Source organism: Falco cherrug, chromosome 9 (assembly GCF_023634085.1).
Source record: "Falco cherrug isolate bFalChe1 chromosome 9, bFalChe1.pri, whole genome shotgun sequence".
In the NCBI taxonomy this organism is placed as follows: domain Eukaryota; kingdom Metazoa; phylum Chordata; class Aves; order Falconiformes; family Falconidae; genus Falco; species Falco cherrug.
The window spans coordinates 33182616-33207504 of NC_073705.1; the positions used below are offsets into that span (position 1 = coordinate 33182616).

Genomic DNA, 24889 nt, shown 5'->3' on the forward strand with positions numbered 1-24889 from the left:
GCAAAGTCTGCATTCATTGCAATAACCTTCATACAGAATTGCATTTGTTCTCACTGCTGCATAGCAGGTGACATCATGCGAAGTCAAGATTTTCTAAGTACTAATAGATAGCACTAATTGTAGTTAAGTCTCAGGACCTTAAACCGATTTGCTTTCAAATTGCCAAGGCTAACTCCATTAAAGGCAGGAAATCACATTAGGTTTTCCCCTCCCCAAATAAAAACATAATTGTAGTCCTAACATGACTCAGAGATGAAGGTAGATAGTTTAAACACACACACAGCTGGTTAGCCACAACATGGAACTATATGCATATAAATGTCACGTGTATGCATTATGTTATGTTCACATACACTTACAGGCTGAGATAGGTCCATGTCACAGACCTAGATACAAACTTCACCTGTCTGGAAAGTTGGTCGTGATTCAGGGTGAATTGTCAGACAGACAAATAGACATGTGAAGTTCAGAATCCACATGAAGTCTGCAAAGGCAGGACACACTTGGATCTAACATTTTGGTTTGTGACTCTGGCCTTCAGAGCTTCATTTTCAGTGCAACTCAGTGCAGCATTTTGTCACAAATCTTGATACTCACTGACCTGTCTGTGCAGAAGAATGAATTTATAGGGGTCCCCGTCTGCCCAAGGAGGAAGCTGCACATCTCCCAGCACTGTTCCATCCTGCATGCAGCCTGCAGGAATTACAAAGGGAGAATTAAAAACAAGAATCACACACATTGCAAATAGAAATAGATTTTCTAAAACACTGAAGTCAAAGGGAACTGACGTGACGTTCCCACATGCAGTTTCAGGTTCTACATCAAATATAGTGCCATAGAACACTGCAGAACCAATTTCTCCTGGCATTTCTGATCCAATAATAAAGCATTGAGATGTTCTAATAACTGTCACTAATACAGTAAAAATATGCATGTCCACAGCACAAAACATTTTAGCACTGACTGCAAACTCAGACAAGACAAACTTGTTGGCACAACTTTCTTTTTATACATAATCCTGTGGGCCTAACTGCCAGATATTCCTACTAAAACAGGCACTGAAAAAGATTTTGTTGTCAGGTACTTCGCAATCTGATCCCTTTCAGGAGTTGAGCATATGTTCTGAAATCAGAGCACAGTGTTGCACAATAGGATGAATTCAAATCTAAGTTGAGGCTCAGGTCCGGGACCGTGTCTCCTTACAGTGTGGCAGTGAACGGATTCTGGTGCTTGGCTTTGCCTGTTGTAAAATCTTCCTGTATATTTACTCTCTGTCGGTAAGATTCTGGTGTCTTTTTTAGGTCCCTCCACTTGATTCCACTCAGGTCAGTCTCTGGATCTTGATCTCAGCCAGGCTGTTTCTTGACCTCCCCTCAGGATGAAAGTACCCCTGTTCTTTCTTACCTTCTAACAATCTTGTAGCATCTTTTTCCCCTTCTGCTCTTTTCTTAGCATGCCTATGCTGGTTTTTTGCTGGTATAGAGTTTATTTTCTTCATAGCAGCAAGTACGGGGCTGTGTTTTGGATTTGTGCTGAAAACACTGTTGGTAACACAGGGATGTTTTCGTCACTGCTGAGCAGCGCTCACACCGAGCCAAGGCCCTTTCTGCTCCTCACCCACCCCACCAGCGAGGGGCTGGGGGTGCACGAGAAGTCGGGAGGGGACACAGCTGGGACAGCTGCCCCCAGCTGACCAAAGGGATATTCTGTGCCATATGGCGCCATGCTCAGCATATAAACTAGGGGGAAGGAGAAAGGAGAGGGACATTCAGAATGATGGTGTTTGTTTTCCCAAGTAACCGTTACGTGTGATGAAGCCCAGCTTTCCTGGGGGTGGTGGAAAACTTGCCTGCTGATCAGAAGTGGTGAATGAATTCCTTGGTTTACTTTGCTTGCATGCACAGCTTTTGCTTTACTTTGTAAACTGTCTTTGTCTCAACCTATGAGTTTTCTCTCTTTTACTCTTCCGATTCTTTCCCCCACCCCACTGCGGGGAGTGGGTGAGTGACTGTGGTGCTTGGCTGCCAGCCAGGCTTAAACCACAACGATGTCTCATTTCACTGAGATCTTAAATAAAAATATACCTAGACCTCAATACCTTGAGTTAAGTTGCCTTGCCGTCATCAGTTTAGGCTGATTCTTAAGGTATTTCTCTGCTGCCTTAATTGTTAATCAACCTGTGTCCACTACAAAAAGCAGCTTTGCATTTTATGCAAATTATGTGAATTTCCTGTAAAGTGAAGTGGATCAGGACTGCCATGACTATTTCTGAATACTATTTTTATTGGATTCTCTCTGACCCTCAATCACTGATGCAGAAAAGTCTAAAGACAGTGTACATTCAGAAGGGATTGTGATGCTGCTTGAGGCCAGGGACAGTGTATCATGTTCATGTGACTTGTGCAGAACATTTTAAGATTATAGGGAGGACATTTGACAACTTTAATCACCTTGTGATCTTGCAAAAAATTTAAAAAAACACCTTTCACTAACACCATTTTACAATTGATCTATCTGCAAAAGTCAAATTAATATATTGTTCATAGCCACATAGATGTGATGATGCAGACCAAATTTTCAAGAGCAACTATCTAGATTGCTTATATCAAAATCCACCTTGGTCTGACAAAATTTGTAATTCTTTTGCACAGTAACTAATAGGAACTACAGTCCCTTCTGAGCTGTAAACTTGGTTCTTCTCATAGCATTCAGATAACAGAAGCTTGTATTCTTGTAGCCTTATTTTAATAAAAGCTCTCATCACTAGAGAGCCTGGTCAGTCCACATAGTCCAGGGACCAACTCTCAACACATGATCCAGATCTTTTCCCTTGTCATTATGCTGAGGAGCCGAAGGGGAGCCCTGAAGTCCCTTCTAGAACTTACCAAGTTCAAAGTGATTTGCATTGGTCAGGAACTCTGGCAAGTAGAAGAATTCAGGGATGAGTTCCCTGACATCACTCATGTTGTCCCTTGATGCTGATTCCCACGTGCTCTTGACACTGTGAAACATCCTGTCTGCAACATCAAAATTCCCACCCTGTGAAATGGAGACAGACAAAAAAACTGCAGTGCAAATATTTTGTTAAATAAAAAGTAGATGCAGAATCTTAGCCAATTCTGCAATAATCATCTTATCACATGTTTGATTAGGTGATAGCTCAAGATCTGTCCCAGCTCTGCTAACTGTGATCTCATATTAGGGGCTGCCTTAGTCCTGATTTGTAAATATGTAGGTTGAGAATACCATTAAAGCTGGGAGTCTTGGCGTAGCTTGCAATAACACAAGAAGCAAGCAGAAATGATCATGGGCAGCTTGAGAATATCAGAATACCCACTATTAATCCTTCTGAAAGCAATTAATTCCTTTCACCCCAAAATGATTTTCAAGCAGTGGACTTCAGTGGTTTTGCTTCAGTTGAGACCCAAATAGTTGTGAACAATCTTATGCACAATTCTACTGAGAAAAACCTTTGGGGAAGGGGCAGTACCACTGAAATAGCATTCATCAGCTCCACGCAAACAGGAAAGGCCCAGCTGGCAGGAGCCTGCAGGGGCTGTTCATTCCTTATGGGAAGGAACAACAGCATAAAGAGGGGAAGAAAGGAGGAATATCTGGGTCCCAAGCTGAATTGATGTGTAACGAAGGAGAAACAAACTACCTCACATCCTGAGAGAATCTGAACATGTTTAGTTTCACAAGAGTCAAACACTAGACAAAAGCAGCCTCAGTAGCCCAGGATGTCATTTTGAGCTAACCCCTCAAGAAGAAAGTAAAGAATAAAATAAATCACTTACTGAATCAAGGGTATATGCCTTACAATGGAACCATATCTCCTACAGGATTTTCTAATGAGATTTCATATACTGTATGCATCTGTGAAAATCCAAGTCCACCTTTACATAGGGATCCTTACGTTAGGCATGAAAGGATTTATTTTAACATAAAATTTCTACAATAATGGAAATAATCAAACAAAAATCAGGGTTTTTGAGATCATCTGAATGAGTTTGCCAGAAAGAACAAGTTGCTTCAGAAGAAAGCTGACTTTCTAACTGTATGAAGTGACAGAACCAAATTGTTTCCCAATACCTTGTTTAGGTACTGGCAGCAGTATAGCTGCCCAACTGCAGCATGCTCCCAGGCTAATATAGGTATTTCTCATTGGACTTAATTAATTTGGATTATATGTCATGGGACATAACACTACATCCCACTGATAGGGCTCAAGAGATATTGTCAGAGATAGAACAAGTACCTTTAAATAGTTCTGCAGTGCAGTAAAAATGTATGAATGATTGCTCATCCTCAACCATTCAATCCTCAAAGCTGCTTCACTAGGCAAAAAGAATAAGCCAGTAGGATTGCACAATGAAGACACTAAAACCCAGAGGTGGTGCAAGAGTCAATCTGTTAATGAACATGAGATGCCATCACATTCTGTCTATGGCTGACCCCTTGGGAAAACTTGATAGCTTTTGGTTAGTTTTCTCTCTGCCTGTAGACTGTTGCATGTGCCAGATGAGGAGAATGCTGTCATCCTGCATATAAACAGTCAGCTGTTCTGACTTGCAGTCTATTAAATAAGAAGATAATGTCTAAGCATAATCATGCTATAAGGATGGAATCCTACTCCCATGGATCAGATGAATCCAAAGCAGCAGTTTCCACATTGGTTTCTGATGATAAGAACCACTGCCCTTTTGACCCTGCAAGTACCTGCACACTTATGATGCAACCCCTTTGGATCTTCAAATTCTGCTAAGTCTGGGAACTGCAAGTCAAAAAATAACTTTTGCTGTATCTTTTCTTAGGGAGAAACTACCCCCATGGATAAGCTATCAAAACACAGAAATCAATAAACCCTAAGTTCTGAAGCCACATCTCTGCACTTGTCTTTCGAGATAGACTCCCACCAAAAGCCAACACATTCTAGATGGAAAAAAACCATCCCTGCTTCCCCTGGTGTGAATTCTGACAAAGCTTTTGGTCCAGCCTCATCTCTAAATGACAACGTAGTTCTGCTTTACCTTCTTGTCCTCCTCCTTTATACCACTGACAATTGTGAAGCCTTCCCATACCCACTCAAGGGACTGAGTGAAAAAGTGGCTAATCACATGAGTAAGCCTAGCTGGAGTTAATCTGAAGCACAAGGTCATCTTGTTCTTGATCGTTATTAGGCAGGAACCCTTGGAGTCAAATTCAAATTGAAATTAAAACAGAGTAGAAGGAGGACTATAAATAAATCAACAGCTAACAAGTATCTCATTGAAGCATATTAAAGGGCTTTGTATATTTAATCTGCACACAGCATGCTGTGTCTGGTGGTGATTGATGCTTTTTCATCTTTTTTTGCAGCTTTTATGAGAGCTGATGGTAATCTCCTGAGAAACAATATGATTTGTAATAAAAAGATTACCTGTATTAAATAAAAATAATATATACATAGGAAATGCTGTTAGCGCGACAAATCTGGTTAAAGATATTACCACCACGAAAAAATGTGATTTTTTCCCTCGCTGTCTAATTCATTTTCGGGAAAAGTAATATCTTTAAAACTTAAGCCTGTATTATTTATAAAGGAAGCAATAACTGATTTTCCCATTTCCTATATTAATAAATTTATTTGCATATATTTATATCAGAATTAATGAGTTTTCTCTCTCTATGAATGCAGAAACTGCACTGAAATGGAAAAAGAGAATCAAGAACTGCTTTATTTCTTTAGATTCTAAGTTGACATAAACACTGATGGCTTTTCTGTAGCTAGACACAGTAAGTCGGTATTTTCTTTCCTTTCAGTAGAGGCCTTATACTGTCTGTCATCAGGAATACTGGAAAAATATGCTTTTTAAAACTACAGTTCAGCAGAGTATATACAAAGCAACTAGTCAAAGTGATCTCTAGAGAAAAGTTAGGACACTCCACGTTTATAAAACTGAGCATCACTGATCCTTGGTGGTGCTTTAAACCCGAAGACCTCAAAGTGCTTCTAAGAGATGCTTATGAAGGTACAAAGACTTACCAGGCCCAGAGATGCTACGAAGAAACTACCTGCAGACAGTGCTTAAATAACTGCTCAAGTCAGTGACACAATGAAGAGTAAGAACCCTATTCTCTGTAAGTACCTTTGGGATGTAAACACCAGGAAAGAAGATCTCCCTGCTTGCTGAAATGCAACAGTGTGGGATAAGAATAAAAGGGGATAAAAGCTGAGTTGAAACAAAAGCAAGTCTCACTAATTATTAAGGACATAGGGTCCTTTCCGAAAAAGACACTAAACACAGAAACTTTTGCTGCTTTTTTGTAGTGTTGGTACCAACTCCCGAAAGAAATTCCAGGTGGTACTTATCTAAGGTGAAGTGGAAGGTACCATCCAACATCTGTCTGATGAGCCAGTTTTTCACCCATTCCAGTACAATATGCAAAGCACATACACACTTTTCTATAGAGTCAGTTCTCAATACACTAAAATAAAATGTGAAATAGTGAGGTTTTGTAAACACCAGTACAGTTCCCCTACTAGAGGCAATGCTTCCTCACTGCCTCCTTCTGTGGTCAGGTGTAAATCAATTCTTTGACTTGAGAAACAGGATGTTACACCAACATCAACTTTTCACAAGAGGTGCACCCAAGTTGTTGCATTTCCTTGTCATGCATTCAGACTGGCAGTTTGCAGTTATAAGCATAGCTTTTCTACTTTTTAAGATGCTGAGAAGCTTTCACAGCTCCCAAATCAGCACCCTTCCAAGGTCTTGAGTTTGGGAGTACTTCTCTTCTAACCTGCTTTTGACTTAATCACACAGTTCTGAAGTCTGCTGCTTGCCTGACTGCATGTCACAGTTAGTGATTCCCAAGCCACTATAGGACCAGTCAGCTGGGGGAAATGACAGCAATGAGCTCAGCTGAACATGCAACAACATAAGGGCAAAGGAAAGAGAACTGAAGTCATTCAACAGTTTCAGTGGATCCACATCCAGACAAAATTTCGAGTGCTTCAGGTCCCAGCAGCCTTTGAAGAGAACTATCCCCACAAAAATGCTGGTTACCTGCTAATCACACACAAACACAGCCACAAAGCAACTACTCAGACTGGGAACTTGTTATGCATGAAAAGTGTGCCAGTGAGATACAGCAGCCTTTGCTGTTTACAAGAAATAACTGCTCCACAGTCATTCATGACTGCAGCTAACATATGGCTCACAGAGTGCAATGGTAACCATTGCCTCAGGTGGTTCACTAACCCATCAGCTACTGCTGGTAACAGCCGATATCATAGGGCTTATTACTTAATTAGCACAGCGCTTTATTTGTATTAGTTCATTAAAAAAAAAAAAAAAGAAAAAAAAAAAAGAAAAAAGACCAGCACAACAGCAAAGCACTTGGAAAGCTGCAGGAGGCATGGCGAGCCCTCACCATATGCACAGCAGTCTCTGAGTGTGGAATATTCTGGCCTAGCTGTCTCCCTCACATGCTCCATAGGGATAGGTAGATTTCAGCGAGACACTCGAAGAAATACACTTTTGAGGACCTGTCCTCCTGGCAGACCCTTTTATAACACAACACATTTACAAAAATAAGGGTAACAATTGTCTGCTACAGCCCAAGCGTCTGTGCTTCTGTGTCACCAACTGCCTGTTGAATAGGGCAGTCAGGGAATTTTGTGCCCCTGTATGCTGACCATCTGGGAAAGGTAAGCACACAGTTCCCATGAAATTCGATTCCATGGTGGGTGCTTCTGGCATCATAAAACACCACCGAGTTCAGAACAAGCTAAAACATAATATTCCTCCTCCTGGAGCACTGAATGTAGTCTCACCCTACTACTCCTTCAGGGAGCTGATCCCATGATCCCTATCCTTTCACACCCACTAGAACCTGTGTCCCCTCATCTGGCCCAGGAATAGTCTTTATGTCACCACAGCCAGCTCCAAGTGCTTGCCTGTAGCTGAATTACTATATGGGCACTTGGGCTTAGAATACCTACCGTGAAAGTCTCATCTGCCCCAAAGTCAAGAAGCTTACACTCAGGCAGGCAGTAAAACACTGTCTAAGTGTTCACATGCCTCAGCTCTCACAAAATGTATCACCGGACCAAAACTAATCCTTCTCCCTCAGGAATAAACCAAGATCATCAGGCATCAATCACGCTCCCATTAAGATGTTTTCATTGAATTCAACAGACATAGCACAGAGCCTTCAGTGAGTCCACAGTCCAATTACAGTATACAGAAAATGTCAAAAGAATTAATCCCCCCTCATTACATGGCCACTATAATGTGCTACAGTGTCCATAATGAGGTGTAGGAGGGAAACTATCCTGCCCCCTTACCTGCAGAGAACAGAAGGTCTGGGTAAACGGTTCCATTCGGACCAGGTAAGATGCCACTATAATTGCTGATGAATAGTGAGTACAGTAATGGCACTGGGCTGACAGGTCTCCTGGAAATTGGACACAAAATCAGGTTCTAGGGCAAAATATCACCATTTCAAGGCCATACCATCCAGTTACCACAGCACAACTAAATAGCAAACAGGTCTTTAAAGCAGATGTGTTCAAGGATTTGCGAGCAAAAGCACACCTTGCATATTTGCATTGAATGTGCACTGTTACTACCATCTCTGTACGTTCTTTTTTTCGCCTTCCACATTGCATTTTCTGAAGATTAAGGCCTTTAACTTTCCAGACTGTACCCTTCCCCATTAGCACCAAAAAAGGTCTTGATCTCCAGAGTTCAACAGCCTCAGCATGCGGTTTCCTTTTCTAAAGTACCTGTTAGCTAAGCTTTGTGCAGCAGTCTTCTACATGCAGCTTAGCTAACAAACAAGACTAATGTGTACAGCTTAGCTAACAGCAGTCTTTTTCAGGGGACATTGCTTTTTGCTGTAGTGTGTCTTCCTGGCCAAGGGAAGACAACAGAATGCAGCTGTACAAGACATGTAAGGCAGTACCTGTAGGAGTCATTTCTCTTTGAATCCTGAACCAGTTTGTATCCAGAAGTGAGAGAATCTCCTTGGCATATAGTGCTTCCCTTAGCCTGAGGTCTGGAAATTTTTTGCGTGGCCATTTCCAAAGGATTCACCAGCATCCCCAAAGGCCTGAGGGGACCCAAGCCTCTGCTGTTTGTTAGTCTCCTAAAACACTCACCCTCACTCTTCTCCACCTCATTGTAGCGTTGGATGAACTTGTGTTTCCTCTCCGCAGTCTGCGCTCCCATGGGCTTTGACAGGTCCCGAAATGTATGAGGATTAGTAAGGTTTAGAGTCTGAAAGCAAAACCAGCAAAGATGTAGATTTTAGATCCCTGGGTCTTAGACATCATGACTCGCTCAATGACACTGGATAGCAGCAAGGCTGTGTTGGAAGTTTCACCTATACAAAGAGGGTCACAGATTCAGTACTAAAACACCCATCTCCAGAACCGGTTATGGGACTTGGAAATAAAGACTTCGCAAATAAAGAACCTTGCAGGTTGCAAATTGCTCTCAAGGCTTTTCTGTCCAAACCTCCTTGTCAGGGGTCACAGAAGCCTGTCCCTGCCTATCTGCCAAGACAACGCAGCCTGCCTTTAAGTAGGTATGTATGAAACAGATGTTCATCCATCTTTCTGAGGCAGAATGTGATCCTCACCATACTGATTTGAAGATACGGTTAATATTTAAAGAATCAGTACTGTTCAAATTAACTATCTCAAATTTTGAACCCTTGGTCTAGGCCCCTCAGCTTCAATGGCGTAATTCGACAAACCTTTGTATGGTTGCTATCATAGAAAGTACAGAATGCTACAGCAAGCACTGACCTCAGAGTGATAGTCAGCAAGGACCCATGGAAACACAGGATACTGCATGTAATCGTTGTAGCTGCGGCCAGCCAATGTGTTCAGGTACATGAGGTAATCAAAGTTGCTGATCTCCCTCTTCTGCCAGGGAAAGGAAACAAGAATTAAAATCTTCTAACTCCACCCCTGAGAACTATGCTTCAATGACACCCGCAAAGCCCTGTGGTTCCCAGGTCTACCAGGACAAGAATTATAAATAGTGGAATCGATCATCCATTGCCATTCAGATCAGCACAATATCTCTTGTACAACAAATTCTGTTCAACAGAATCTGTCTTAAATCTGGTTCTTCAGACAGGCTGTTTGCATTTGTCTATACTCAAGCAGTGCTTTTATGCTGCATTTGCGTAACAGAGTGCTTTCTCCCAATTTAAGAGTGCCAAATGCAAAGAATCTGTATATTTGAAAATCCTGGACAACTGCCTGTACAGAAAAGGCTGCACAAAGTGCTGTATATAAACAAGAAGGTATAGATTTCTTCAATGTGTCCTGCGTCACCAAGATCAGGGGTGCAGGTAAGTAAATGCATCTCTCAGTTCAGCAAAACACCTGGGAAAATGAGAGGTGCGTTGATTTAGATGTCCAGATGATCTGTGAACAGTCATTCAGCTAGGTGGCTGGCTCTCTTTGGTCTCAGTTTAAAAATGTGTAAAGTCACACTTAATCTGCCAGACAGTAGCACCACATGTTTCACAGCAGGAGCAAAACCTCTGTAATAACCAGATGTAAATACTCTGCTCCTCTTGCCAATAACCTTACCTCCAGCAGCACAAGAGAACAGCTTAGGTCTTGAAGTACTTATGTACACACACACACCTGTGCGCAGACACACAGGCAGATGCTGAAATTCTTCACTTAACCATGTGCAGCCAAGATGTAGCTTACCTGCCACTTCTGGAGCATTGTTTTTTCCCCTCCTGAGTGCTTCCTGTACGGAACAAACATTTTATTGAAATAGCCTGCTTCAGTACAATTAAGATCTGTACTCCCTGTGCCCCTGCTCTCATCCCACAGGTATGAGAGAACACCAAGACTAGAAGAATGTTGAGGTTTCACCATTGACCAAAGAATTCCAAAATCAGAGCGTCATCAGTTAGGTTGGTGCTGCACAATACAAATTTCATTACTGCTTTCATTAGGAAGGAAGGCTCTACCTGATGAACAGCTGATGGCCTAGCTTCATTAGATGGCTGATGAATTTATCACTGTCAGTCACTCTCCCTGTGACATGCTGACTCTCCCCAAGCTACTTGCCAGTCTGCTCCTGAATGAAGTATGAGAAAAGTATGATATCTAATAAAGAAAAAAGAATGAAGTAGGGTGGTGGTGCTAAGAATGGATTCTGTTTGCCTTAAGATACCACTGCACACTGTGGCAGTGACACCACATAGTAAATTGCAAGAATTCAGAAGCTGGCTCACAGGCAGAGAAGATGCCCCTGCAGCAGAGGCAGGTGGACAGCTGGGGACAGCAGCCTCCTCAGCTGTTCAAAGCTAAGCCAAACTGCTAATCAGTCTGTGCTCCTGGTCTCACCTCATTGTAAAGCTAGAGTGCTAGTGACAGGTACCATTAAGGCTGTCTGTTTCTATTCTGAAGCCTTATTCTCAAAGGCTCATGCTTTTCTAAAGCATTCTGAAAACACTGGCTTGAAAACAGAGATGCCTCAGTCTCCATATCAAAGATATTTTTGCGCAAAGCACTTTGAAACTAATGTAGTCCTTAAAAACTGGGTTGCCATGTTTATAATTGTATTTTAAAGTAAGAGAGTAAATACATTTTTTCCACTTTCTTTGTTCACAAAATGCAACATTTTACTTTAAATAATAATAAAAAACCCCTCAAGAAACCAGCTGAAGGCATATACTAAACTGGAATTCACTTGAAAACGTGGAAGGGTGAAAGTTTCTGAACAAACAAAAGTCACACTTCAACTACGCTGAACCTTCTAAGGTGTGTCAGCGCCTGAAGGCCATAGACTTGTTCTTGTCAATTCCTAGAGACCAAACCGAGACAAGTGACAGCTTCTGGATTGTCATGGTTTAACCTCATCTGGTAACTAAGTCCCACACAACCGCCTTCTCACTCCCTCACAGTAGGATAGTGGAGAGAATTAGAAAAGCAAAAGTAAGAAAATTCATGGGTTGAGACAGAAAGAGTTTAATTGGTAAAGCAAAAGCCGCACACACAAGCAAAGTAAACCAAGGAATTCATTCACCACTTCTGATCAGCAGGCAAGTGTTCCACCACCCCCAGGAAAGCTGGGCTTCGTCACACGTAACGGTTACTTGGGAAAACAAACACCATCATTCTGAATGTCCCTCTCCTTTCTCCTTCCCCCTAGTTTATATGCTGAGCATGGCGCCATATGGCACAGAATATCCCTTTGGTCAGCTGGGGGCAGCTGTCCCAGCTGTGTCCCCTCCCGACTTCTCGTGCACCCCCAGCCCCTCGCTGGTGGGGTGGGTGAGGAGCAGAAAGGGCCTTGGCTCGGTGTGAGCGCTGCTCAGCAGCCACAAAACCATCCCTGTGTTACCAACAGTGTTTTCAGCACAAATCCAAAACACAGCTCCATACTAGCTACTATGAAGAAAACGAACTCTATCCCAGCAAAAAACCAGCATATTAATTAAAGAAACTTTTGATCTGCCAAAGTAAACAGGGTTGCTGACATGACACAATATAAGTGGTAGTAGGAGATGTTTTTCCTCTTGAGTGTACACCTTTAAATTAATTCTAAGGTGCCAGCTCAGAGACAGGACTACTACATTCCCGAAGTGTAAGGAAAGCAGCTCAGCCATAGATTATAAAACCGCTACAGCAATAGCTAGCTGCTATTTTGCACTCTTGTGCTCTGTATCAGACCACATTAAATACCCACAAAGCTAGGCTTAAAGCAGCCTCAAATATCTAGATAAAGCGCCAAAATGGTCTATGATCATTACAGTTCTATTGAATTTGCAGTAGCAAATTCTTGTAAACTACCTCGCATGATTATGTATCATTATTTTACTGCATATTCAGTCCTGGACCAGTTAATAGTGTACATAAATGAAAACCACTATGGTTTTTTCAACACAGTATTTTTTTCCCTGCTTAGGCACTATCTTCAAAGAAAAGTGTGTCTTTGAGGGAAGGATTTTGCACAGCCTAAGTAATAACTTATTCCATGAACAAACGTGACACCCAATTCTGGCATGTGGTCTGCAACTCCTAAGCTTTGTTTAGTTGTCCTGTTAAGCACAAGAAATCTAACAACAGGAGGCTATGTTTATAGAAACTAGGTAACACAAAAAGGTGTAGTTCATACCTAATGTGGCAAAACAGCATCTTCACTCTTTGTCCAAAAAAATGAATAGCTTATATGATGGCCCAATTTACACAATATAAGTCAGAAGAAAGTCCATTGACTAGAGCAGAGTTATGGTGGTTTCACCCCCAGTTTGAGCCACACAAGGCTCAAGAATGTAGGAATTCTAAAGTAGACAACAGATATCAGGATGACTTACCCTTTACAATTCAGCCCTCACACTATATGGAGATTGCAGAGAGCTTTACCCCACTGGCCTTTGTAAATTCTCTGACAGACATTGAGAACTCAGAGTATCTCAAAGGGATGGAATAGGATCAGGATTCCCGGAATTATTTGAAGTGTGTTTGGATTAGGGTGTTTGACACAGAGATATCAAGTTTGTTCCTTCCCTTTCCACAGAGGCAGACTCACTCACTAAAACTGCTCAGATTTATTTTGGATTTATGGCTGAGTTAGAAAGCAGGGGATTATGCAATGTACAAACCTGCTCAATCGATTATTCCTCAAACATTTAAAGTGGGAGCATTGTAAAATACTTTACACAGGACTAAACTGGGCCAGTCTGTGTGTGTTATGCAAATATACATAACATATGTTGACTTGTGGCTCCCATGATCTTCTGGTGGAACTCTTGCTCTGTGTGTCACAAGCCCTAAGCAGCTAATAAGGACTCTGCAAGGCTCAAAACAATCCTCTCTGCTTACTTCGGAAGCCACTATATAATTCTAAGACGTTGATGAGTTCACCACATGATGAAAATAAGCAAGGCTAAGCATAGTCACTCCCCTGTAAGAGCCATACTTCTGAGTCTCCAGGGACCAGGCAGGATGCTCCCTGCAAGTGCCCAGAGACCTGGAATTCTGCATTCTACCCTTGTTGACTCACAGGGGCTCAGAACATGAATCGCATTATAGGCAGTTCAAGCCTACTCCTCCCTTCTCCTTGGTAATTAATCAACCAGCATTCCTCCAGCCAACACCTCTCTAGCCAGCACAGTAAAAGCTCAAAGCAGATCAACTGCAGCTATCCAACCACAGTAAGTGCATTTAAAATTAAATAAATAATCAAAGGCTGGTTTGAAAAAGAAACAGAAGTGCTTTATAAATGTAAATAACTAAACTTAAAGAGGGGGTGAAGTTATGTGAAGTCATGTATCTATCTATCTAGATTTACATCTATAAGATATTTGTAGGGTGCTAGCCATGGCAGAATCTAAGCGTGATGTGTACTAATGATGATCCACCTTTGGCTACACTATACATAAGTGATTCATTAATCCCTCTTCCATTAACACCAGACTATGATCTCACTCTTGTGATAGCCAGTACTCTCCATTTGCTAGAGACAGGTGGATCTCAACCCATTTGGAGATTCATTGCAGATGAGATAATCTCAAAGGATAAGATTTTGCCCCCACTGAAATTAATATAAAAATTCCAGTAAACAATGGGTTCTTAGACTTCACAAAGCTGCTTTCATTTTCTTTTTGTCTTCCATCTTCCAGACCTTTTATGTCTGCAAAAGAGTGCCAAGGCTGTCCTAAAACCACTTTTCTGAAAGAATTTTTGCAATTACCAAAATTATTGTAAGAAAAAAACCCTTCCTGGTAAGCCACAACCTAGGTTCAAATCCTACTATTAAAAAGAGGACAGAAGACATCAAAAAGTAATGTCAGCTTCCCCTGTGAAACAATCAAGTGTCTCTCAAACTCAGAAAAGTGTCAGGTTAGATTAATTTAGAATAAAAGTACAGTGTCCTCTTTGATTGTACCAGTCTCCCTTCTGGGTATTTTTACTCTGTGCTCAAAGAATAGAAATACAATATGAAATCTGTAAATCTGTGTAATATTAAAGTAGGGCTCCTTGAAGTGGGATGTCTTGAGGGGGCTATGGAGGGAGAAAGGAATCTCCCTCTTGTAAGGAACACTGTTTGCACCATGTATATCCACAGGCTTACAGCATACAAACGGATAACGTTTCCGCTGCAGAAATGCTGCACTCAGGCACACTTCAGATCATGGAAAAAAAAATAATCAAGTAAATTCAATTAATTTGTTGAGATGAACAAAATGCAATCTCAAACCCTGGAATCAGGCAAGCACATCAACATTATCAGCTGCTTTATGCCAAGAACATCCTGGACATCAGCAAGAGAGGGGCCTCAATGTTGCATTTCCTGTGAACAATACCTACTACAAAACACTGCTATTTCTCTTGCATAGCTCTTTTTTTTCAGATACTCCTTTGAAATTATTGCAACCAGTTACTAAAAACTTGAATTTGGTATCCCCAGTCATAGACACAAATTCCAGTAAATTCACATGCTACAAAGGGAAATTGTACCAACTGCACTTTTGAAGGGTCACAGATAAATGAATATAAACTAATAGTTCATATCCTCTCTGCTGCACAGCTGAATGAACCTTCCCTCTTGTGTCCATATCTGTCAGATGTGGATTGTGCTAAGGATGGTACCACAAATGTTGTGAGTTTTAACACACATAAAAGTATCTCTCACTGTATTACGGCCAAGTAAAATGAAACAACCAAATGACTAAAATGGACAGTTAAGGCAATGTAAAAAGTTGACAAACAGCTTCTAACGAGGTCCAGATGCTTTTTCTTTCTGTATAATTTGAAATCTAACATTTCCAGGCACTGCATGCCTTTCAGTTCTTTTCCCTCCAGCTTGAACTTGCAAGCTGGAACCAAGCATTATGCTAATAATCTCCAAGGACACAGCATTGCTGTTGCTTAGGAACAAAAGTTTCACAGGCTGTGGAAGGAGAATTGAATACAAAGACCCTGAAGCTGCGGAAGTTCTTTCTCCACTTTTGCCAAATTGTCCTGCAATCCCGGCTCACCGTTTTATTTACAGACTGAGAGACTAATTGATTACTCAAGAGAAGAGCAGACAGAGGACAACTGCACAGTAACAGACCACGAAGGCTAGTCCTACTGAAAAAAATCAAGCAGCTTGTGGCATCTATACCTTGTGTTCTAAGTCTTCCTAGCCGCTAGCCGGTAAGTTCTTATGGAGGGGGGCAATTTGGCAGAATTTTTAAGATGAAATAATATTTTTATTTATTCTTGGTGGGCCTTGCTTTTAAAAGTGACCTTGTACAGTGTGTAGCACAGTGGCTCTGAAGTGATTTAGAAAAGTAAGAAAATTAAGGAAGGAAACCTCTATTTATTTGGTCATGGCAGGATTTAGTCTACAGCTGCCTGTTAGCAAGAGACTACATTTAAAATAGCCAGCGAATTAATCTCTATTCCACAACAGGTCGTATCCAACAACAAAGAAATGGTAACAGGCTTATAAATAAGGAAATAAAATTCTACTCTAGCTGGAACTGCCTGGCTTCATGCAAAATCTTTTGTTGTATGAATGCTGGTTTTAAGCTTTACATGAAAGCTTTCCACAGAGCTATTCCATGGGTGAATTAGAACATGTCACCTCACTGCCTTCCTGCCCCCAGAGAAGAGCAGGGCATGCACAGCTCCTCTGGGCTTGGCAAGCCTGCTCTGCAATACACAGACATCCAGGAGGAAAGACAAAGGAAACTTTTCTCACTGACTAGTTCAGGATGGGATCAAGATGGTTCTGTGCAGCTCTGGATGCAGACAAGTAGGAAGCAGCAACCTATGGGAGGAAAAGAACAGGCAGCACCACAGAGGAAGGGGTACTGAAACACCCAGACAGTGTCACAGGCAGAAGGCCTGTTCTGCTCCTGCCAGCCCTGTGCTGAGAAAGGAAGAAGAAAGGTTCAGGCAGAAGAGACTGCCCCATCGGGGTCCAAATCTATATTCTAGGATGGGATCTCCTTCTTAGGATAGGCTTTAGCTACAATGGGCCATGACTGGGCCCTGTGCAAGTGCTTAAGTGCAGGTAAGGAGTAATCATAAATCCTTCCTTCGCACTGACAGCCCTAGTCATGATGCTCAAGGTCTGTTCCATCCCTGCAGCTCCCAGCAATGCAGAGCACCGCAGAGAGCATGATGGCCTTGACATATGTTTTCTGCTCATTTCTATATCAGGTCAGCCTCGAAGTTCTGGGCCTGTGAAACACTCCTAAAGTGCTGGGGTTAGACCTGGGCTTTCAAAAGCCCAACCCAAACCAAAGACTCTACACTTGGTAAAGTGTATCTACCAAGTGTAGATAAAAAGGGGAAGAGTTTTCTAGTCAAGGTCTTCTTTAGTGAGATCTTACCACATAGAAATGCAGCAACCCCACCCCTGGGCAAAGACTTGCCAGCAACTCAGAGGGTGAACCTAGCAGTGGGGTGAGGGTTTAGAGAAAACGAGTAAGGAGAGTTCCCTCTCGTCACCTTTTCTTAGATCGCAGGGCAACACAGGTACCTCTCCCTCTGCTATCTCAGGAGATGCACTATGAGCATGAGATTGAACAGGCATAATTAACATTTACAGCAAGGAGGGCTCCTGCAATTCCTGAATTTATAATATCAGTGGCTGCAGAACTGGAGCCTTCTTATACAGAGCTAAAGAAAATGAGACATGGCTAAGTAAGCTCCATTATCTCCAGCTACAGCCCTGTGAAACACTGATAATTAGTTTACAAGCATGCAGAGACAAGAGAGCTATTCATCCCCCTTCGAGTTGTCTGGTGCACTGTGGTGTTTCTGCAGACCTTTAATGCTAATCTCTGTCTTTGGGATTGCAAATCACCTTTTTGTAAGTTTGGAACGTGGCTCCAACTTTTAACCCAAAGGAAACAGCACTTGGAAAGTGCGAGCACTCACTAGGGACTCATATTTTCCTGATCAGTGCACCTCGGAGGTCCACAGTAGGATTTTAAAAAATCCAACTAAAGGAGGCTGTTAAACCTCTTTGAAGTCTGGGCAGCACCCAGTGCATCACGCAAAGAGATCTGTCTCAGGAAAGCTGCACTGATCTGTTTGTTTGGACCTCTTAAAAATCTGAAAGGTCCAGGTTCAAACTTTGTAACAAGTTGGCAAGGGTTATTGACAGAGAAGTGCCCAAACCCAAAACGCCGAACTACTTACTCCTGAACGCCGGGCCTCCAGCACTCAACCTCGTACACCAGCTCCCTCTAGTGCTCGCAGGCACGCACAGCACAGAGGGAGCCCAGCACTAGGAACCAGCCTGGAACGGCAGCTGCGGGACAAGCTGGTTTTTTGGCTCCCCGCTATTTTTAAGAAACGAAACTGGTTTGGATCAATGTTTACCCCTTGAATTTTAAATGAAAAGTAATTTAAAAAAATTACCAGGAACTGAAAAAAAAATTAATGTTTTCTTCCCTAAGAGTTTTCCAGATATTCCAAAAGCATTTAAAAAGAAATTTTCATTTTGAATTTTTTAAAAAATATTTATTTTTCTTTGAGGATACCTTTCATTGTTTTAAAGGCATACTTCGTCAAAAAGCTTCACTGGTAAAAATGCACTGAATGTTTTTGTCAAATTATCCAATACAAAATTCAAATCAAGAGAAAGTTGGACCCAAAAGTCACCAGGTTCACATCAATTGCAGGAAACAAAGTCTTTTTCCATCCTGCCAAAGTGTAAGGAAGCTGCCTTGCAGATCTTTTTCTGAAGCATGGTAGTCACCCTCTGTGCACCAGTAATTGACTCAGGGTGTTCTGTACCAGCCATAGCGCTCTCCCATTTCACACGCAACTGAACTTTATCTTCACAGAATTGCCAACCAGAATATTGCATCAAATCCTTAAAATCAGTCATTTGTGATTCAAAAAACCTGAAGTTCTCCAGAACTTCCTGCCCACTCCTGGGCAAATTACTTAAGCTAACATAAACAAAGGTGGGCAAAGTGCTTAATTTTCCACTGTACTTTGCTTCAGTTACCAGCCTACACTATGGAAAGAATGGCATCGATATTGCCCCTGGGACAACGTAAGGTTAAACAACAGCAAAAAGTGAGAGGCCTTTGGTTATAATGGTAATATGACCCTGTAAGTACTAGTGAGAGACAGAAGCCTGGGAGTGACAGACACAGAAAGATTTAACTGTGTTTAAATATTTTTATATAAAATAACAAATACTCAATTTTGGAACATACCCTCTGGCGAGACTGACCCCAATGTACTGCTTCCAGGATTTTCTGAAGCATCTGCCTCATTACAGAGCTCATGGGAGTGTGGGTGGTAACTGGCAGAGATCCCCCTTGGGTTTGCATTATTTTGGACTATGGCATGTAATTGGAAAGGAGCTGAAATGCCTTAGTTGTAGCCTGAGCTTCCCCTTCATGTATTTGCACATGATTAATGAGCAGCCAAAAAGCCTGAAGGGTTTGTAATGAAGCCTTTCTAATAGGGAAATGTATCGTAGACAAATCCATATTTTGTCCCAAACAATCATTCATCAAAGCCGTGATTTGACTCTTCACAATTAAATGCCAAAGCACCCAAACCATCCTGAGATTAGCCAGCTGTAACCCAAGCTCCTCTCTTCTCTCCAGCTGAGAGGGACATTGTCATCCATTTAGGAATAGGAATCAACCTATTTCCTTTGTCACTAGCCATAATTAACAGTTGTATTTGATGACCTTTGATTAGAGAGAGAGTTCACCAAACCTCAGACTGCAGTGGACTGCTACTCAAGCGTGTAGCACGTGCTGGCACCAGTATGAGCCAGAAGTCTGACCATCACACCTACATGCACTTTTTGAGGGAGGGCACCTTCACAGTGGGAGTCCCATCTATCCCATAGCATGGAGGGAACGTCAAGATTAAAGTATCCAGAATCTTTCCTTGAAAGCACAGGAGGCACAGTAAGGCCTGGTTTAACACATCATTAAGCAGCACTGACACAAACCCCTCTGTTGCAGTCTGCCCTGTAGGTGATGTATGACCTACAAGCAGTCCTGGCAAATCTGGGACCCCACTATGTCCTGAGGTCCTGGTTAAAACAACACTCTTAATTTGCTTTACACATTTAATCCTTCAATAGCGACCAGAACCCAAATCTGAGGTTCATTAAACAGCATGTTTAACTAACTTGTCAACAGATGCCAGGCCTGTAAAGGCGGCAACCTGTTGGTCTGGTAGAATCAGTACAATTTTGGAGAGCTTCTTTTAGTGCGGTCCCTAAGGACTGTATTGGGACCCACAATATATTTTGCTCAGGTCATCAAATGGCTGACGGATAATACCACATTTCATTCAGCTTCGTTACATGCTGAGCTCAAATCAGCATCTAGGGATGAAAGACAGCAGATTTCTCCCACTTGTAATTTCACCCTGTAATGCAATATAGGTGTTACAATGCAATAAAATAATATTGTAGATTATTAGAATTTCACCTACTCAAAATACTTTCAAGGAGGAACTTTCAGAGTTGCAGCTTCAGGGTTGAAAAGACCTGACCTCAAAAAAAAAGAATTCTGAAGAGTCCAGCGGTCATATGTTAGTTCATAACTATGTGATTATTTTGTTTTTAATTAGGGAGTAAGAGCCACCTCTTTCAAAGGCTTTACGGGAGTTCCCACACCTTATCCACAGCCTGGTGTGTCTGTCTGTCTCTCAGTGGAAAGATGGCCAAGGGGAAAGCAAAAGGTCAAAAAGGGAAGGTGATCACCTTGAAAATTGCCAAAAATTCTATCCGGATATCTTTTGATGGAGGGCGCCGTCTTGACTTAAGCAAGATGGGCATCACCACCTTTCCTCAGTGCATTCTGAAACTGGCTGACGTGGATGAACTCGATTTGAGCAGAAACATGTTAAAAAAGATTCCAAGCAGCATCCAGAAATTCCAGAAACTGCGCTGGCTGGACCTGCATAGTAATCAGCTTGAGGAGCTGCCCAAGACAATAGGTACACTTCAAAACCTTTTCTACCTGAATATATGCAACAACAAGCTGACCAGCAAACATCTGCCAGAAGAGTTAAACCTTCTCAAGAACCTGCGTATTCTCAACCTTGGCTTGAACTGTCTTGACAGTATCCCCACTAGTCTTGGGGCCCTGAAGGAACTTAAGGAGATAGGTCTCTTTGACAACACCTTGACCGCCATCCCAAACAGTGTGAAAAATCTCCCCAAGCTCAAGAAACTGAATGCAAAAAGAAACCCTTTCCCAGATTCAACAGAGCAAGAAGAGCATGCCGACCCCGTTAAAGGCATAGAAACACTCTACCTGGTACAAGAGAAAGACCTGTGCTGTTCCTGCCTGAAGATGTGTCAGGATGAGAGGGATAAGCTGAACAAGTTAAAGAACGTGACACCTAGCCCCTCAGAGAAGCCACATTTCCCTTTACTCCAGACACCCAATTCCTCTGCAAAGGATAACCAAGAAGAATGGAGATTAAGAGATAAACATCCCTGAAATATACCAAGGTACTCCACAGACCATGTCACATGGAGTCCAGCCCAAGCTAATAAAAAGCTGACCTCCTTCCTCCTCCTCCTCCTTATTCTTCCTGCAGTTCTCTTCCTTTAAAGATCTACTCAGTTTTAGAAGCAGTAGATTTCTGTGGTCTCTAAAACAAATCTAAACCAACAGACATATATTTGGGAAAGGAAGGACCATTTCCATTTGGGCCTGTTCCTACAATGTGTTCATGTTTGGGTTTGTTTGGGCTTTTTGGGGGGTCTCTTGTGCACGCACGTGTCCAGAGAAGGAATCTTCAAAAAGATCGTTTTTTCTAGTAACTCCACTCCACCACTGAGACCTAAACATTACTTCTGTTCATTTTTATAGGTTGAAACACAGTTAAACTAGTCTCAGTAAACACCATTTGGAGGAAAAGGAACAGACCTGGGAACCTTCTGCTGCTGGTGGTTGCCACCAAACCCTCAGAGAATCTCAGGCACGCACTGTCAATGTGAGAACCATGAGCCTGTTCAAATTCAGCAGAGGCAGCAGACGCAAATTCTCAGGAGCCACTAACACAGCGCTTAGAGCTAAATAACCAGTGATCCTGTTTCCCATCAAGGGGCCAGACTGCATAAGCAAGTTCTCTGGGAATTTGGGTGCTATAGCTGGGTTCAGTGATTTCTAACTTACACAAGAGTGTTTTGTCTGCCTCTGAGTCTCCCCCCACGTAAGGTACAGAAATCAGAAGCGGTAAGGAAAAGATTGCTCTTTTTAAGGGTCCTGGGCATATCACTTAAGCAGTGACAAAGAGAAAAAGATTCACCCTCTTTCATGATACAAGAGTCAGCCAGTGAATTGATGAAATCAGGTCTGGTGTCCCCACAGTACTTTTAGCTTTCTGTTTACATGTGCACATGCACGTGTGCACCTGAGCACACACATTCACTTGCTCATATCACATCCCTAGGGCATAGAGTGCTGACAGCCTACAAACAGCAATATACAGGTACAAGCAATGAGCAGATTATAAAAGCAGTCAAGCATGACATGAGAAGAGGTGCTGGCTATGGCCGTAATAACATATGGTGACAGCAAACATTTAGGTATATTTAAATGAAGATTAAAGTGCCAGGGGCAAAGTACTCAGTAGTCCAGCAAGACCCCATTATCATTTTTCAAATGGCTATAGTAGAGCCTGGAAGTCAGAACTCCTGTGTATTATTCCTATGGACTAGGTGGAAAACTGATATAGTTCCCCAGAACTGCTACTACCTCAACGTTGTATGATACATCAGACTAGTAATTTCTTCATTCTGTGCTTCAGCTGTTAATAATTATTAATAGTGTGTCTGGTCTGGCCTGCCTCCCTGTCTCAGGTAGGATAGGAAAAGCTGGAATGCTATGGAAGATGGCCATTGACCCTAGATGGGTAAGGAGCCCCTCGTGCTGCTCTTGAGTTTTTCTAACTCAAAAGTGGCTTCAGAATTCAAACAAGGGAAAAGTAAACTCATGAAGTCCTCAGTCCTTCAGTTCCCAGACTGGAGCTTGGTAAAAGGGAAGCATGTCCACTGGGGTCATTTTCTCTAACTTTCCACTTAAGCACAACTTTTCTGGGATCATTACTTAGGCAGTGGTACTGTCTTACATTTATTTTATTTCAGCTCAGCTCATGCTCTAACACAGCCCAAAGCTATACCATAAGGCCACTTACATTCTCAGAGTGAGTAAGGTGCACAGGGTCCTCGCTAAGCCAGTGGTGTAAAACTGAAGACAGAGCCTTATGGGATTCAGGACAGGCTACTTTAGATCTAGACATACAGTCTGCTTCAATCTCTGAGACCAAACATTAGTCAAGTGTTTTTCACAATAAACATAAGCCCAACTAAAGCCAAAAGTTCCTGCAGTTATAGTGCATCTTAAGATATTCCCACCTGCTGAGCACCCAGCAAGTACAGGGAAAGGAAACTCTGGGGTGAGTTACTGGTTACTTCACGCAGAACAGACATCATGCTCCATAGAGTCAATGATCATCTCTGACATAGGTTAGGGTCCAGCCAGAGCTGGTTGCATACGGCACTGATACTTTTTGCGAGCAAATGGCTGGTACTCAGGGGTGAAAATGTTCACTTCCAAGATAGGTAATGATTAACAACAGACAGACTGAAAATTAAAAAGAAGAGTACAGGTGACAGGCCACAACAACACATAGGGGCAATCTGCCCCACAGGTCTCAACAGCATTCCAGCCTCCAGGCAATCATTTCAGAGGATACCATTAGGCACTTTGGGTTGTGTTCCTCAGATATCCAAACTGAGAAGAGTTACAAGTATGTGAGTAACTCAAGGTCAGCATGGAACATGCTTTCAATCACCTCCCACTAGGATAAAACCTTTTTTCCTGAGTTGCTAAATCTGAGTCTTGGAATCTCTACTGCACAGTTACTATAACATGCCAAAACATCCATGTGTACATCTATCGCTGTCTCCCCTAACCACACAATAAAAAGGCCATTACACAGAAGTATTATGGATCAGCTCTAACCTCACCTCACTGACTGTCTCTTTCCCACACTAACCATCTGTGTAGAGTTTACTAATAAAGTCATATTAAGGAGGTAATAATTATTAAACAACAATGCACAGTCAGCTACTCAACAGATTCTTCATGTTTTCATACTGTGGATGGTGTACGCTAGAATGCTTTTTGGAGTTCTGGGGACACCTTTGAGTCTTTAAAATAAAGGGCACAAATAGGTAAGTTTCTAGATTATTTTTTTAAGGTGCAACTTATTCACACAATTTAACTTATCCAGCGTTTTCTATGTTTTACCTTATATTCAAGGACTCTTCTGTTATCCCCTTTGATTTCAAAGCAGGCTGGAAAGAGCAAAATCTATAGGAGATATGAAAGTCACATTACAATTATTTAAACTGTTATCGGTATACATTACATATGTATATAATCTATATCATGACCTGACAGCAACTTTCTTCCTGAAGGATGCCACAGCATTTCACTGAGACTCTAACCCAGGACAAAGATGCAAGACAACACAGAAAAAGCATACATTTAACATTATGGAGTTGACTATGCGTTGGATAAAAGCAATTTATTTCCGAAACAGGACCTTGAACTGATACATAGGGCTATGGACTTATGATCAGTTGGTTTAAGGTTCTATTAATTAAAGCCAGAGCAGAAAGGAATACCAGCCCACATCTCAGCTATTCCTGTTTACTTTCACTGGGGGTTTATGATGTCAGACATACTAAACCCTTGAAATATATAGGTTCGGTAACCTTCATCTGAGGGGCAGTACAGGCAGCTGAGGACCAAAACCTTATCCTGAGCTGCCTCCACAGGATTCCCCCAAAAGGTATTTGTCAGAGCTAACAGACCATAAAGCTAAGGGCTAAACTAAGCAGCTGGCTCT

The 24889-nt window shown here is 42.0% G+C and overlaps 2 protein-coding genes across 9 annotated transcripts in view; one reads left to right on the plus strand and one right to left on the minus strand.

Annotated features, from left to right (window-relative positions):
- WDFY4 (WDFY family member 4) overlaps positions 1-24889 on the minus strand; it is a 144831-nt gene that overhangs the window by 21314 nt on the left and 98628 nt on the right. For all 7 annotated transcript variants that reach the window (XM_055721206.1, XM_055721205.1, XM_055721204.1 and 4 more), the window contains 7 exons: positions 24286-24348; positions 10724-10766; positions 9800-9919; positions 9149-9266; positions 8333-8442; positions 2886-3039; positions 602-693 (listed from right to left, as the gene is read on the minus strand). In XM_055721206.1, the coding sequence (XP_055577181.1) occupies positions 602-693; positions 2886-3039; positions 8333-8442; positions 9149-9266; positions 9800-9919; positions 10724-10766; positions 24286-24348 (700 nt within the window). The remainder of the gene's footprint in view (positions 1-601; positions 694-2885; positions 3040-8332; positions 8443-9148; positions 9267-9799; positions 9920-10723; positions 10767-24285; positions 24349-24889) is intronic.
- Positions 10774-24269, plus strand: LRRC18 (leucine rich repeat containing 18). Of its 2 annotated transcripts, none has more exons than XM_055721213.1 (2): positions 10774-16171; positions 20588-24269. In XM_055721213.1, exon 2 carries the CDS (start codon positions 20677-20679, stop codon positions 21463-21465), a length of 789 nt encoding a protein of 262 aa, XP_055577188.1. In that variant the 5' UTR covers positions 10774-16171; positions 20588-20676; the 3' UTR covers positions 21466-24269. The 2 variants fall into 2 exon arrangements, with proteins under 2 accessions (XP_055577188.1, XP_027653322.1); XM_027797521.2 differs by having other exon boundaries at positions 20670-24269.

Excerpts from the sequence above, each read along its gene's own strand:
- LRRC18 (XM_055721213.1), top strand. The coding sequence starts at position 20,677 with ATGGCCAAGGGGAAAGCAAAAGGTCAAAAAGGGAAGGTGATCACCTTG.